Source organism: Morone saxatilis, unplaced genomic scaffold, assembly GCF_004916995.1.
Source record: "Morone saxatilis isolate NCDOM2014 unplaced genomic scaffold, NCSU_SB_2.0 Contig6, whole genome shotgun sequence".
Taxonomy (NCBI): domain Eukaryota; kingdom Metazoa; phylum Chordata; class Actinopteri; family Moronidae; genus Morone; species Morone saxatilis.
The window spans coordinates 531,829-547,918 of NW_023340206.1; the positions used below are offsets into that span (position 1 = coordinate 531,829).

General features: G+C 36.8%; 2 protein-coding genes and 1 long non-coding RNA gene across 3 annotated transcripts in view; all 3 read left to right on the forward strand.

The window, feature by feature from the left end:
- The window catches only part of arhgap1 (Rho GTPase activating protein 1), a 22,233-nt gene extending 13,623 nt beyond the window's left edge, over nt 1–8,610 (forward strand). Inside the window, exons 9-13 of the mRNA XM_035677580.1 lie at nt 22–98; nt 216–293; nt 1,575–1,703; nt 1,835–1,938; nt 2,037–8,610. Coding sequence (XP_035533473.1) covers nt 22–98; nt 216–293; nt 1,575–1,703; nt 1,835–1,938; nt 2,037–2,204 — 556 coding nt within the window. The 3' untranslated portion in view covers nt 2,205–8,610. The remainder of the gene's footprint in view (nt 1–21; nt 99–215; nt 294–1,574; nt 1,704–1,834; nt 1,939–2,036) is intronic.
- A 1,923-nt stretch (nt 8,611–10,533) lies between these two features.
- LOC118340059 (CD59 glycoprotein-like) lies at nt 10,534–11,940 on the forward strand. The gene is made up of 4 exons (XM_035677911.1): nt 10,534–10,563; nt 10,685–10,751; nt 11,238–11,363; nt 11,768–11,940. Exons 2-4 carry the CDS (start codon nt 10,703–10,705, stop codon nt 11,872–11,874), a joined length of 282 nt encoding a protein of 93 aa, XP_035533804.1. The 5' UTR covers nt 10,534–10,563; nt 10,685–10,702; the 3' UTR covers nt 11,875–11,940.
- A 2,567-nt stretch (nt 11,941–14,507) lies between these two features.
- LOC118339999 overlaps nt 14,508–16,090 on the forward strand; it is a 3,543-nt gene continuing 1,960 nt past the window's right edge. The window contains exons 1-2 of the long non-coding RNA XR_004797348.1: nt 14,508–14,662; nt 15,378–15,468. This is a non-coding gene — a long non-coding RNA (uncharacterized LOC118339999). The remainder of the gene's footprint in view (nt 14,663–15,377; nt 15,469–16,090) is intronic.

The window sequence follows — 16,090 nt, forward strand, 5'->3', positions numbered from 1 at the left end:
GTGTGTGTGTGTGTGTGTCAGGCTCAGACAGAGGAGTCCAGATGGGGACTGTGTTCCTGTGGTGATGAGAGACACCATTGGTTTCCTTTCAGACCAAGGTAACTCTTTTCTTGTGGTGGTAGAAACACAACCATAGACATAATGCACTAATTGACTAGTTCACTCTAATTTCTCTCAGTAAAACATGCCATTTTGTTCTTTTGTCTGTGTGTCAGGTTTAGAAATCGAGGGGATCTTTAGACGATCTGCCAATGTGACTCTGGTGAAGGAAGTCCAGCTCAGATACAATTCAGGTAGGATCCACAGGCCTGTTTAACCACTCAATTGACCTTTTGAGTTTTAGCAACATGGAAATGCTCCCACTCTATTGTTTTGCCTTTGGACTTCCTGTCTACACAGACAGGAAGACACTGAGCTACATGTGTGCAAGGTCTTTATTTGCTAGACATTTCTTCATAGCCTGCTTAAAGTTTCTCTCTGCTGCAGTGAATTTCAGAAATAGGAGGTTTTTTCTATTCAATCACACCTGTGCATAAAAAGATATTTTTGAGATCAGCTGCTCATCTTACTGATCTTACATTTAACTTGTGAAAAACAACGGCATGTGTTTATACCTGTATTTAGTGTGTCTCAGACCCTGCCTGAACACAGTTTGTCTGTTATATTTTATCTCTATAGGGAGATTAATAGCAGTTGTACTTTGACGTCAGTAGTCTTTCTCTGTAAATCTGTATTGTGCTGTTATCAGTGTGTCTGACAGAAAGACACAGAGAGAGAAGGGTGATCATGAATAACAACTACAGATAAAGAAGCAGAGCAGATAACAAATGTCTTCTCTAGAACTATGTGCAAAATGAAAGAGAGGTGTGAGTTTGCATCTCCATGGAAATCTCAGTTTAACTTTTAAAGGTGATCTTGGTACCAAATGTTGACATGCTGTAAATAAAGTAAGCAGCAAAATAGGAGCTGTGTGGTTCTACCAGCAGATCATTCAGTGTTAGAACCCAAACACAACTGTCCATGCGGATGAAATGAGTGCTGGACCTGGACCTGGTTTAGGACTCACAGCTATGTAATACATTGTGCTATATCCATGATTCTTTATAGCTCTCTCCTTACTATATTTACTTAAATATTGTATTAATAATACCATGGGACTTCCAGACGTTTTCCCCTGTCACAACATTATAATTGACTAAACTCTGTTGTCATTAGAGTAAGTGTGATTTTGGCATTGTAGCTCATCAGAAAAGATGGATTTTAATGGCACGGGATAAACAGCTCCATATGTTGAAGTCTAATCTACTGTAGTACAAAAACATTGTACTATGTATTTTATATATTAGATTTATATAGATGCTCCTGCCACGATTGTTTGCATGTAAACTGTCAGTTTTGCACTGCTAACTTACTACCAACTCACTATTTCACTACTGAATCCCAGTTTCCCTAATTATTTGTGAAGAATGCAAATAATGTTAATAACTAACAGCAACACTGTGTTAGATTTGGTATGTGGTGCTTAACATGTAGATGGAGTTTTTTTTCTTATTGCGTGTTTGTGTGTTTTGTAGGCACGACAGTAAATTTCAGAGAGATGGAAGATGTCCACTTGGCTGCCGTGATTCTGAAGACGTTCTTGAGGGAACTACCTGAGCCTCTGCTGACCTACCAGCTCTACAATGAAATTGTCAACTTCACCTGTATGTTCAAACAGAGTTATGTATTTATGTATTTTTTATTTTTTTTTATGAGAAGAACCGTTTAATTTTTTTCTATCCGCCCATCCTAACTAAGCTCTAATTCATGATGGTTTTTGTTTGGTGATTTCCAGCTGTGTCCAGTGAGAGTCAGGTGACCGTTATGAAGACTTTGGTAGAGTCGCTGCCAGAGGAGAACTACGCATCACTGCGATACCTCATCACATTCCTGGCTCAGGTACACTTCCCACCAGTTACCTCCCAGAACCTTCATACAGTCTGTCTGGTACCGACAATAACCTCTCTGTGTGTGTCTGTGTGTGTAAATGTGTTTAGGTATCAGCCAACAGTGAAGTGAATAAGATGACCAACAGTAACCTGGCTGTGGTGTTTGGTCCTAACCTGCTCTGGGGGCGGGACAACGCCATGTCACTCAGCGCCATTGGGCCAATCAACAACTTTGCCAGAACCCTGTTGGACCAGCAGCATCTGGTCTTTACCTAAATCCCACCCCTTCACCCAGAAACACCACTAAGCCCCCCTCCCTTTACCCACAGCACTTAGTCTTTAGCTCACCCGTGCTCCTGACAATCAGGAGCTTCATCAGGGTACTCCACCAGCTTCATCTGCTTTTCCATTAAAACACCATAGAGTTTAAAAGATCCTGTGGACCAATTACATTTCATGTTGCCTCCCACCAGTCTTTACATTCTGATTGGCCAGTGTCCTAACAACAAGACAGCCTAGACAGCTGCTGAGTTCCCATTTCCATGCGTAAAGTGGAAACGGTACATACATTTCACTATAGCCCCTCTATAAACAACTTACAGCACAAAATTCAACAGTATGTGACTTACCATCCATTCACCCTGGGTCCCTTTGGTTGGACTGTGGAGACCCATTTAACCCCTGTAGTGGCAAAGTCATGTACTTCTTTGGCTTTGGTGCTGCCTTTTTTGCTCTATAAAGTGCTCTATTATAACCAGGGAGTGTATCATTCAGGACATAAATGCACTCAAGTGAAATATTTATTGATTAAGTTGGTCCCAGTGTGAATGCAGGGTTAGTCTCACACAACCACTGCAATACAGGCAAACTGCAGTACATTTCTGACTCTTCCTCCACCCCATTACACCCAACCAAACCCAGCAAAAAGTCCTAACTGCATGTGTTTATACCTGAAATAAGTGTGTCTCAGGCCCTGCCTGAACACAGTTTGGCTATCATCTTTTATCTCTATAGGGAGATTAATAGCAGTTGGACTTAGACGTCCACAGTTTTTCTCTGTATACCTGTATTGTGCTGTTGTCAGTCTGTCTCTATATAGTGCCAAAAAACAAAAAAAAGAAACTGGCCTCCAGCTTTGACAGAAAGACACACAGAGAGAAGGGTGATTATGAATAATAACTACAGAAAAATAAGCAGTTACCAAGTGCCCCCCTAGAATTATGATCCCAAACGAAAGAGAGGCAAGATGAAGAGAATGGAGGTGTGAGTTTGCATCTCAGTGGAAGTCTCAGGTTAATTTCTAAACGCTTAACTTGGTACCAAATGTTGACAATCTATGACATGCTGTAATTAAAGTAAGCGGTAGAATCGGAGCTGTGTGGTTCTACTAGCAGATCATTTAGTGTTAGAACCCAAACACAGCTGTGCATGCGGATGAAATGAGTGCTGGACCTGGACCTGGTTTAGGACTCACAGCTCTATAATACATTGTGCTATATCCTGATATCTTATGTATGTTTCTTTATAGCTTACTCCTTCCTATATTTGACTTTAATATTGTATTAATAATACCTCGGGACTTCAAGACATTTTCCCCTGTCACAATATTATAATTGACTAAACTGTTGTCATTATAGTAAGTGTGATTTTGGCATTGTAGCTCATCAGAATAGATGGATTTTAATGGTACGGGATAAACAGCTGACACAACTCCATACATTTAAGTCTAATATTCAGTAATACAAAAACATTGTACTATATATTCTATGTATAGATGCTCCTGCCACAAATCTTTGCATGTAAACTATAATTAATTGATACAGTGTCTTTGAGAATAGATACAATATCACAAAACAAAATATTGCGATACTCAAGTGTATCAATATTTTTTTACACCGCTAACTAATACCAATAATAGACATGTCATACTCACCGCTCAGTCATATGGTTTTATCACTAATGTATTCCAGTCCTTCCCCTTTGCCTCCTTTTCTATTAATGAAATGTTTTTGCAAAATGTTTACAGTAAAAGTTATCCAGTGTTTCCAGTATTGGTGGGCGGTAAATATGGTTCATTGATAGCAGTTTATATGGGTCAAGAAAAACAGCAAAGTGGAAAGATTGGACTCTATTGGTGCATGAAAGTAGTTTAGTGTTAGAGCAGGAAAGTGGTGAGTATATCATGACTTTAAGGTCATTGTGTTTAGTGACATTGGCAGGATTTTAATTTAAAAATGTGACTCTCTTATTGACTCTTCCAAAGTCGTCCTTTCGCTGTGTGCTACAATTACAGTTAAGAGACTTGGTAGCCAGCGAAACCCTATACTTAGATATGCTGTGGACTACGCTAAACAACTTGTTTAAATTATGGTTAAAAGATAAAAGCAACATATCTACAGTCACATCTTAAATTAGCTAACATAAGCAAACCATTAGCTAGCTAACTAACGATTGATGTAAATTAACTAGCGAGTTAACTAGTTTTTTGCTGACATTAGCTAGCTAATTTAAGATGTGACTATGCCTGTATGTGTCACTTTTGTCTTTTAACCATCTTCAAAATGTGTTTTCTCAACATAGACAAACCTAGCACATAGCAAAAATGGGTGGGACATAGGTAGGGTCAATTGGTGTACATGACAAAATGGATTGCCTCAACAGTGGATCTTTGGCCTGGTTAGTATTCATTGTACATGTTACTGGCTTCTAGCCATATGGGTTTCTGGGTTTTGAAGTAAAGCATTTTATAATCATGACCGTATAAGCTGCCACACAACCAATGTTTCCCACTGCAGCATTAGCACTTCGGGTTGTTGTGTGTTGTAGTCTTGTTTGGTACTTACAATTTGTTGCCATTCATTTACCCACTTGGCATCACCTGTGTGTGAATTCTGGATCAGTCAGTTTGTGTCACAGTGCTAATCCCTGCCCTGTAAAACACATTTGACTTTTGGCAGTTTTGTATTTATTTATTTTTCCTGACAGCACAATAGAGCTGTGGTCCTAAGTTAAGTTAGCATATGGAGCATGCTAACCCACTACAAATTCATTTATTGGTTATATTCAACTTCAGTGAAACAGTGTTGGCTGCCAAACTGGATATAAGAGCATCCAATAGGCTTTATAGTAGAAGGGATTCAGACTGTACCATGTTAAGTATGGAAAAGGGTTTTCATTGTCCTTTTAAAGTACCCTAAACAACCTATATTGTTAATACATTTTGACACTTCAAATATTGATTTGAAGTTATTTTTATTGTTCTTACATGTCCTCAAGGTAGGGATGTTGGAGTTGTAAATTGGTTCTGTTCTAGCCTTTGGTATACTTTTTGTTGACGGATTTCCTTATGTTTTTCTACATTTTTTTTTTTTTTTACTTTTGTATATAGCTTTTTTGACTTCCTCGCCAAAACCAACCAACTGTTCTCAGTCTGCCACTATGCCAATTTATTTATTTAGATTCATCCCACATATAGCACACAATATCATATATGATGAACAAGTATTGATACTGGTGTGACATGAGTGTTACTGAGTTATTAGTTGACTTACAGCACTAATGGAGTTTGTCCAAGTTGTATGGTGGTTTCTGGGTGTCTGCCCTGTTTTGTGGTCTGTTAGTAAAGGATAATCTGCAACAAGCTGTGCAGTTCTCAAAGTTACAGGATTAGAATCAGTTCTTTTAATCTGCCATAATTACTGGTGGAGAAAAACAGTCTCAACTCAAGGGCACTACAGCCCTTTGACTTGTGATTTGGGATGTAGCCTTTTGGCTTGGAATGAATTGTCATCCTCCCTAAGGCCAAAGAGTAAACATTATGTTATGAAATAGTGCCATCCAATCAACTCTTTATTTTCCTGCCAACTGATGCACACATAATCAGTAAGAGAGCAGCCAATCAAGTTGCTTGAGTAGGAGAAAAAAATATGTCATTGCAGATCAGCAGGCAGACAAAGTGTGTTTAGGACTCAAAACACAAAATTCAAGACCTGACATGACTTGTTGGTTTTGACTTAACTCAAGCCTTTAAAGACTAGTGACTTGCAAAACAATGTCTTTGTCGGACCTTTGCTCATTGAGTATATTTACTGCATGCCTGTGTGTAAATGTAGCTTAAAGCTGCAGTAGGTAACTTTTATGAAAATCATTTTTTATATTAGCTGAAACTTTCACTATATCCTGACAGGTAGTATATGAGACAAATAATCTGTGAAAAAATCAGGTTCCTCTGGCTCTTCTTATTGCTCCTATTGGCATTTGCAAGAATTCACCAGGCCTGACCAAAAACAACCAGTCAGAGCCGAGAAAGATAGAAAGACGCTTTGGGTTGATGACTTGAAGATAGATGACAACCTGGGAATTAAACTCAACAATCAACTATCTATATTCTTGCTTCGGATTGGTTGTTTTCATTTAGGTACGTTGAATTCTTGCAATGCGGGTCGGAGCACTAGGAGGAGTAACCTTAGTTTTTTCACAGATTTTCTGTATCATATACTACCGTCAGGATATGGTGAAAGTTGATACACAGGGCAGTTTTCTGGGCAGCAAGTAGGCCGTTTCTGGTAAGTTTTGTGTCACTGTTGTCAAATCTCAATTTAAACCCAGTGTAGCTGCAATGCATCTATCCACGCTAATGGCATCCTAATCTTAAATAGACTCAACATGTTGGATTTCACTTGTAATTCCCAGGCCAAGTAGTATTTCTGAATCATTGTCTGTGGTGGTCCTCAGGTTTTATTTTGAACTTTAAATTCCACTCAGTTCCCAAAGCCTAAACTTAAAGTTTCTGAATGTCTCCTTTTTTGGCACCTGTTTGCAAATTCAGCTCATCTAAAGCATTCCGTTCGTTAAAAAATGAAGCAGCTCAGTATACTTTTGACCGATAGTTGTTAACGGGTATGAAATGTTTGGCTGGAAGTCACAGGAACAAAGCAGAGATACTTGTTTGCCCTTTGTGACCCTGATTGGATGTGTCTCTTTTCTGTAGTCTCTTTTTAAAGACTCCTGGCCAAACTGTGCTACTTAATCAGTTGTCTTTTAATTTGTTAATGGCCAAAATATTATCAGTAGGTAATTATTAGTGTTGTAATGTTGCTATGATTCTTAATATGTGACTGAAAAGCACCAGAGGATCAGAGATTTAGTTTGACTGAAGCTGAAAGAAAAAAAATCTTTATCTGTTTACCTGTTGTAGCTCCCAGTCATGCCAATACCATGGTAATTGGCATGCTATAAGTGTATATATGGGTGTGTGTAAGTGTGTTTGAGTGTAAATGCTAACTCAGCTGGACCCAGCACAGACAAAATATGTCTGTTGGGGTTTAAATATATATTTAAAAATTTAAAACTAGGGCTCCTGTCAGTTGAGATTTGTCTGTATGTGTGCGTTTATTATTGTTGTCAGGTGAAAACATGGTAACTTCAATTTTGGTTATTTTTCATGACCTTGATTTAATGAGAAAAAAGATCTCTTTATGTTGACAAAGCTGTACAACCGTTCTCTGAAAAGGCATTCAAACCTCTTAACAAAAAACAAATATAAGATCCAATACAGTTTTTCTTAGGTCATGAAAAATTTACATCTTGGAGAAATTTTCATTTGACAACAGTAATATGTATGTTAGTGTGTGGGTGCATGCTCGTGCCTTATTTGTTTCCCCTAAGTGATCATGTGATTAGCCATCAAAGTGCCAGTGTGCCCGTTCTGCCATAGATTAAAAATGACGTGAGGTGCGTTCAACAAAGCTTTGGCGTTTGTATGTTAAGAAACAGAAAATGTCTTTAACAGAAAACACAAAGGAGAGAACGGAGCTCCTGTCCAAACTGAGCTTGTTGAACACAGCTCAGCTGTAATGGATGATAACAGGCTTGAGAAATGTAACCTCATAAATCTATAATTAGCATACCGAAGAGGATTAAGGCTTAATTCAAAAATGAGTTCTGTAATTAATTTGAATAAACTGAGATTAAATAAAATCTCAAAGATTAAAAGATGAATTCTGAAATTAAGTACAAAAGATTTTAATGAGTATTAAAGTCAGAATATCTACTTTAATCCTTGACTTTTAAAAATTACACATCTCTCAGGATTCTCAAATCAATGCATTATAATTTACAGATGAGAAAACTCCATGACTTTAATATTTGTGTTTGGTTTTTATTTTAAGGTTACATTTGTTCAGAATTTCTCTAATATCGAGTCAACCAAATAATCATTTATAATTTACCAATGTGTTCAGATTATTACCATCCTACGATCAGTTGTTGTTTCAGATGTATAAAAATGTTGCACAACCAAATTCTCTCTCCACTTTATAATATGACTAGATGTCAGCCATTTTTTTTACTGTGTTTTCACAGTAATTTCAACCAAGTACAATTTATTTAATATCTATAACACTGTTTCTCCTCAACTCTGCTGATCAATTACAGCCCTGTCTAATCTATGGATATTTGTACTGTAACTGTGGTGACAGTGAACAATATTTCTCTGTGGGAGAAATTATTTGGTTTTTCATGCTGATTTATTGATACTTAGTGATCTTATTTTCTTAACTCTTCTTTTTCATTCTTTACTTTTGATATGTTGTGGATCTTAGTCTTATATATGTATGATATAATGGTGATATACTGTAATATCAATGTGTGCAAAAAATAAACAAATAGTGAATGAACAGTTTACTATTGTTAACGTGATGACTGTGCACATACATACACAAAAAGAAAAGCATTTCTGTCCACGTGACACATTCATACAACTTTACACACTTCAGTCCCACACGAGCATGAATCATAAAACTTTTTGACTTTTTAATCAAGATGCATTTGTGACAAATTCTTATGACATTAAATAGAGAAAACCTGTGCTCTCACACTAGTAGTTACTGGGAAAAGTAATATTCTATTACTAGTAATGTGTAACTGTCTCACACTTAATCATACAGGTACAATCCTCTGTATTTGTTCAGTTTGTTTCATAGAGAGCATCTGCTGGCTGAAATGATGCACTTAAAGTGTCCCAGCTCGGTCTGCCTTTTCATCATCAGCACTGAACTTTCAGACAGTCAACCAATCAGAGCTTCGCTAACACCTGCTGATTCAGCTGTGTGAGAAGTGTCTTTGGACTGATGTTAGGAATTTATTCTGACACACCAACAATCTCATCTTTTTACCTTAGTCTCCAAAGCAACTGTACATAAATATTCACCTCAGGTAATATTTCACGAGTAATCAGTGTACCTACTGACCTGAAGTGCACCTGCTGCATTCACAGCCTTAGTAGGAGCTGTTGACTCAGCAGTGTTCTGCTGTGTCCCCGTTTGATCCAGTATTGTTCGTGTGAGGTGATGACAACCCAGGGCTCATTGCTTCTTCGTGGTGTCAAATGAACAAGCTACATGTACTTGTAAAATATCATGGGATTTTCCAAGAAATCTGCCATCCTCTGCAGAACATAACATCAGGGAAATGAATTAATAATAACTTTATTTATATAGTGCCTTTCAAAAACAATGTTACAAAATCAGCTTTAATTAGTTATTTGAAGCTATATAGGATAGGATATTATGGCTTAATTTCTGTACAGTGGGAGGACGTGGAGACGTGACGTCCAATTTTGATATGTTAATTGTCTGAACATACTGACATCAGATAAAAAAATTCTCAAATTCCCAGAAAAAATACTGAGGGAATGATCTTGGCCACATCTGAGTGTATTATATGCAAAATGTCATTCTTCTCAGTCTTTTAGTTTGTGGTAGTGCTAGTAATTAATATTACAAGTATAGTGGCATCAGTTAGCTTTTGTAATTCCTGGGAATATATAGAGGCAAAACAGTCAATCAATACAGAAAATACAGAAAGTAGTGTATAAATGAGCGATCTGTGGGGCAAGGTCAAAAAATTTAGAAAAAAAAGAAGGAAATACTCAATTCATGTGCTGAGCTCAGCCACTCTCTCTTTCACAGACTGATCCATGGGAAAGAAGACTGCTGACACACTTTTCTAATCTAAATGTCGAGTTGTTGTACACAGCAAAGTGCCAGCTGGAGTTAATATTCACACCACATTTATCTATTACCTTGTTTAACCCTCATCCTACCAACATATTTAACATACAAGGACAACTGACAATATTCATAATATTTATAACAAGACTAAAATAGAGCATGAGAGGAAATCTGTGTCTCCTTAAGAATGACTCACAGAACCCCCCCTTCAGTACTGTGTGATACCTTAAATAAGAACCTGTGGCACAAATGTACTGAAACATTAACTCAATAAATAGTTCTATCTTTTTACGGTGTAGTTGCAGATTGTAACTCCCTCACTTCACCCTCCCCTTCCAAGCACGAAAGAGAAACTATGGTGGTCGTGAAATACGCAAAAATGCATGCTACGTATTCTAGAGTTGTATTAAATATTGTAATACTGGTAGTAAGTAAGTATAAGTTGCTTTCAGTTGAGACTGCTTTCAAAAAAAACATTTGTGAGGAAAAACTTGAACCGTTTCCAGCTATATGGACTCCCCACAGCAGTGAGCATTATCAGTGACGTGCCAGTTAAATGAAGTGGTATAAAAGGAGAGAGGAGGCAGAGGAGAGGTACACAGCAACCTGCACAGGTCCAGACGGTAAGTGTCACTTCCAAAATTGACCAGGACTTTCTACATGAAGTAATAATTATTTTAAAATAAAATCACAAAGTGGTAACTGTAACTTCCTTTAACTTGATTCATTAAATTTTCTCTGCAGACAGCAGAAAAATAGAAAATGAAGTTCTTTGCTTTCGCTCTCTTGCTCCTGGTGGCCGTCACCTACGGTAAATACTGACTTACTGAAGGAATCCTGCAGATGAGCATCGTAACACATGAATGTCCACAGTGGAATTTACATTTAAAGTACTAGCTGTAGCTTAAAGCCTACATAAGGCTACCATTGCACAAGACCAACTTCAGTTTCAATAAATGTTAAAATTAATATTTAACATGTAAAATCAAGTTAAACCTATGTTTTTGCATTTTTTAAAGAAAATCAACTTTGCCTACCAATTAAGGCATGATAAATATGTGAAATAAAAAAAATTGGTGTTTCTCAGGGTTTTTCCTTAGTCATTGATAGGTTAGCTGTGCATTGATGAAATTTCATCATGTATTTTTGCATATTCCTAGTAGGTCTGTGAATTTGTTAACAAAGCATCAGATTTTGATCTTGATGTATTTGAACTTCTATGTTTTACTTTTGTGTTTTTTTGGCAAAACAAGTATCTGTCTGCAGCCCTCCACCTGTTTGTCTTTATGCATGCTAGGTGAGGCCCTGCAGTGTAACAACTGTGTCCGTGAGGCCCCTGACTCTGGAAACTGTGTGGAGACTGTGGACACCTGTCCTCCAGAAATGGATGCCTGCGCCAAAATTACCTACCCTGTCCCTCATGGTGAGTACTGTGGGCTGGCCAACTGTCATTCTCCTTGGACAGGTTTTTAATGGCGAAGCAGATGGACTTTGGTTAGCTTTTCTGCAAACAGCGTCACAGGTTTTGCCAGATACATGGACGACAGTGTCGTCAGCATACATCTGACCTATACCTGGGCATATTTATGGAAAGTTGTTATACAAAGTAAAAAAGATAGGACCCAGGACAGTTCCTTGGGGGATTCCTGTTTCAATTTAGTAAAAACCAGACTATTAATCCCTTTAATTATGAATCAAGCCAAGAAAAAAATTACTGAAATGCTTTCTATTAAAAGCATTTTAGTTTAATTTATTGTAATTCATTTGAACAGATAAAAAGCAAAAGGAAGAGTAAAGTGCAATTAATCATAGATTTTCTTTCCATAGAGAACACTTTCCACAAGTCCTGCTTCAAGATGGCCGAGTGTCTGAAGCTGGCATTCACTCAGGGACTGAAGGTCAGCTGCTGCAACTGGGACGGCTGCAATAAATAAGACTCCAGCTGGACTATGAAATATTTCATGTACCCAGTTAAAAGCACAATAAAAACTTAAAGCATGCATCTTTGTTAAGTTGTATTCTTCCAAGAAAAAAAAAAAATAAATTAAAGCTGTGGCGCAGTTGCGGTGGGCGAACGCCGTGCAGGCCCCGACGTAGGTTGATGGCGAGGTCCCGCCCAATGCTGCTTGCAGCTTTAATATTACTATTATCTTTAGTACTTGTATTCCTATTATTGTTAGTACTAGTATTACTTTTATCTTTAGTACTTGTTTTACTATTATCTTTAGTACTAGTATTCCTACTATCTTTAGTACTAGTATTACTTTTATCTTTAGTACTTGTATTACTACTATCTTTAGTACTTTTATTACTGTTATCTTCAGTACTAGTATTCCTACTATCTTTAGTACTTGTATTACTATTATTTTTAGTACTAATATTACTATTACTTCTTTTATCTTTAGTACTAGTATTACTATTATCTTTAGTACTAGTATTACTACTACTATCTTTAGTACTTGTATTACTATTACTTCTTTTATCTTTAGTACTAGTATTACTATTATCTTTAGTACGTATATTACTACTACTATCTTTAGTACGTATATTACTTTAACTTCGTTTATCTTTAGTACTTATATTATATAATATATTTGATCCAGCATGATTGTCTAGATGTGCAACAAGACAGTTTGTTTTGATGCAATTCACTGTTTAAGTTCAAAGCCATTGTTTGCAACTTATAGCTTGCTGAGGTAAAAATGTTTGATAGGCTACTCAACAGTCAAACTGAGATACAGTCACGGCAACCAGACTTTAAATTATTTATAAGTTATATACTGTATCAGCCTGACTGTCCAGACCAGCACCAGGAAAGAGTTTCATTTTTTGAGTCTAAACTGCCTTTGTTTGCAGCCAAAAATGTACAAACTCAAACCCTAACTTTTTGTCAAACAGCCAATAGGCTAAGGTAGTTGCAGCCTATTGGTTGTAGTTGAAATAGGCTTTCAATTGTTTACTACTCAACAATGAGACTGAGATGTAGTTACATAAGTTATCTGAGGAATTAAGCCTTTTTAATCTTTGGACTTGGGGGAAGGTATCAAGTCTTTCGAGGCTCAAGTCTCAGTAAAGTCATCAGTCATCAGTATTAAAGTCCAAGTCGAGTTGCAAGTCTTTTTTTCTTTTTGTCAAGTCGAATCCTATGTTATCAAATTTGTGACTCAAGACCAAGTCATGTAACTCCCAACCTCTGGAATACGCCAATGTGAATATTTTTATAAAGCTGGTCATCTTGCAAGGGAATAACAACAAACATATTTTTTCATCTTAAAAGTGTCTCAGTAATGATCAAAATATGAAGACAGCACAGCTGGGCCTTCTGATAGTCTACATCAGCAATGGTATACATCCATGGTTTTGTTAAAACCGCAAAAATGATCTAGAGCTGAAATCTAAAAATGCCTTAAAAAGAGTAAAATGTGAGATGTACTTAGCATAGACAGTATCAGAAAGTTATATGAAATACTTCATGTAACATGTTTTTTACTAGATGGATATAACACAAGTATGCATGAATGTGACTGAAAATACATTGAAATGTGAAAGAAATCTTAAATGCATTGGTCTGTAAAAATGTTGAATTAGATTTTCTTACTTCTAGAACTCAACCTGGCTATTCTGGTTTTACTTCAGCTCTCTGTAGGGAACCTCCAACCTGAAAACTACAAATAGTGAAAACCATTTCCTGATCTGAACTTTTGTACACCATATATACATTTGAAAAACTGTACATGTGTATGTTACACTGTTGTGTTACATACTTGTCTTTCATTTAATATACTGTGAGATTTTATATTTACGTGTTTCACAATATTTTGTTATTGTTCTTATCTGCAGCCTAGTCATATTTAATGAGGTGTGTCTCAAGAAAGCCATTTCCTAGTGTTTCCCAGTGTTGTATGGACTTTTAATTTCGTATTTTTGGATATCGCCTGTTTTATAGACTTTGGATTCTTTTTGCTTGGATTTGTTTACTTTGGTTTGACTGATTTCCCAATATTGACCTTTGCCTGCCTCATCATTCCTGTAAGCCTGCTGAACATTTACTTTTGTAATAAATGTTTTGAGTCATTTTACCAGGGTCCTATGGGGGAACAGAAGGAGTTGTGGTTGAGTGAAAAGAGGATAAGGAGGAGGAAAACTAGAGAGAGAGAGGCACACATATGTGCTTGTGGGACATAAACAAACCACCCTGGGGCACATTTACTTTCCTAGGCAGAAGGTTAGATGGTTGGCACCTGAAACCAGCAACCCCTGCAGCGAGTATTAAGTGTTCTCTAAATAGTGTCACAGTAGGGTACTATACCCAGTCACATGCTGAACCAGCGGCAGACTCAGGCTGTCTGAGGGGCAGGGGTAAAACAAAGGTTCCCCCTGATTTTATATGTCATTCAATAGTAAAGTTTGACCAGCTAGCGAAATTGGTGTGCAGGGCTTTTAAATGCACTATTTATGACATTAAAGGTCCAAAAACCCCCAAGCCTAGGGAATTAACAGGGAAAGTTTGTCTGGATGAGATGTGTCATTGTAGCTGCTTTTGGGCAACCTCTTGCACAACCAGTGGTAGCACATAAACAACATGTTCCAAGCTACTTTAGCTGTGTGTAGTAAGAATGGGATTTCCACTGTTTGTTCAACATTTGGACTCACCAGGCTATAAATTGGTCTGCAAGAACCCTGACTGCTAGAGGAACTTTATCCTGCAGGAAACACAAGCAGGTAATTTTTTGATACTGCTTTATTCTTTATTGAAGAAGTCTTTATCTACAAAGGTCATTTGTTGAGAAAATGTGTATGAAGTCCCAGGTTTATTGGTGGTTAAGCTGTAACAGTAGAGGGAGTAGGAAGATGAGAAAGAGTATTTCAAATATGTTGAAAGAAATGAGAGAGGAAGAAGAAAGGAGGAAAGACGTGAAGATTCACAGTAATGACGAGTGGATTCTATTTAGGTGCATCAGTTCCAGGACTCTCTTGTTATGACATCCAAATGAATGGAGCCATCCATATTATTAACTATATCTGTCTTTTGCTGCTATGAAAACAAATCTATCCACTGTAAATATAAAAAAGAAATATGTGTTATTTTACTTTTCTGGATTAGTAAAACGGTTTGTTTATAGATTTGTTTACAAAAACTGACCAGGCAGTAGAGAGGGAACAAAGGAACAATGTAAAAAGGAGGAAGAAGGAAAAAATAACAAAGGAAAGAAATTTGATAAAAAATTAGCTATTATTCCTAATAAGCTTTAAAATGTTTAGTATTTGATATTTATTAAATCTCTCGTCAGATTCACCCTCAGATCTTTACTCACATCTGCACTGACCTACAGCACAGTGAAGAGGTGTATTCTGGGTGTTAACAGTTTGGATTCATGTTCACCATAACATTCTACAAACAGCACTTGATCTAATTTACATTTTTAAATATTTACAGTTCCTTAAACAACGATCAACTCGCCAGGAAGAGTCAAAAATGAAAGCAGTCCAGCTTGCTGTTGTCCTCTTGATCGTCTGCATCAGCAGTGGTAAATCTACTTTATTTAATTTAGTCTTTAATTTTTTAATTGCTTAAAGACTGGTGAGGTTAAAGCCACAAGATATACAACTACATAGGTCAAAGGTGACATTCATTTACTTTGCTACCACATAAACCAGTCTCAACAAGTCCTCCACCTTTATTATTTATTTCTTTATTTAGTATGATATCAAGAATTGTTAACAGACAGTTTCACTGTAACTGTTTAGTAGGTGTCCTTCATCAGGAATTATAAATATATTATTATATATTATAATTACAGATAGTATTTAATTTGTTGCAATCTGCAACGTCACCACCAGATACCCCTGAATTCTATACATTGGTCCTTTAAGATTACAGAGAGATGGTAATCCTCACCAGCCTAGGGGTTTTGTGGCTCATCTTTCCCAAACCCACAAGAGATTGCTTAACAGCCAATGCTGCTATGATATTATTATATATATATATTTTACAAAGCTCACTTTGCCAGGAAATCTGGTCCTTAGTTTTTCATAATGATAAATGCATAACTACTTAACAGTTGTATAAATATGTATATTAATATATATTTATATACAGTATATGTGTACTGCCCTTGCAGCGCATATTCTTGTGCAAAGCTAGACAGC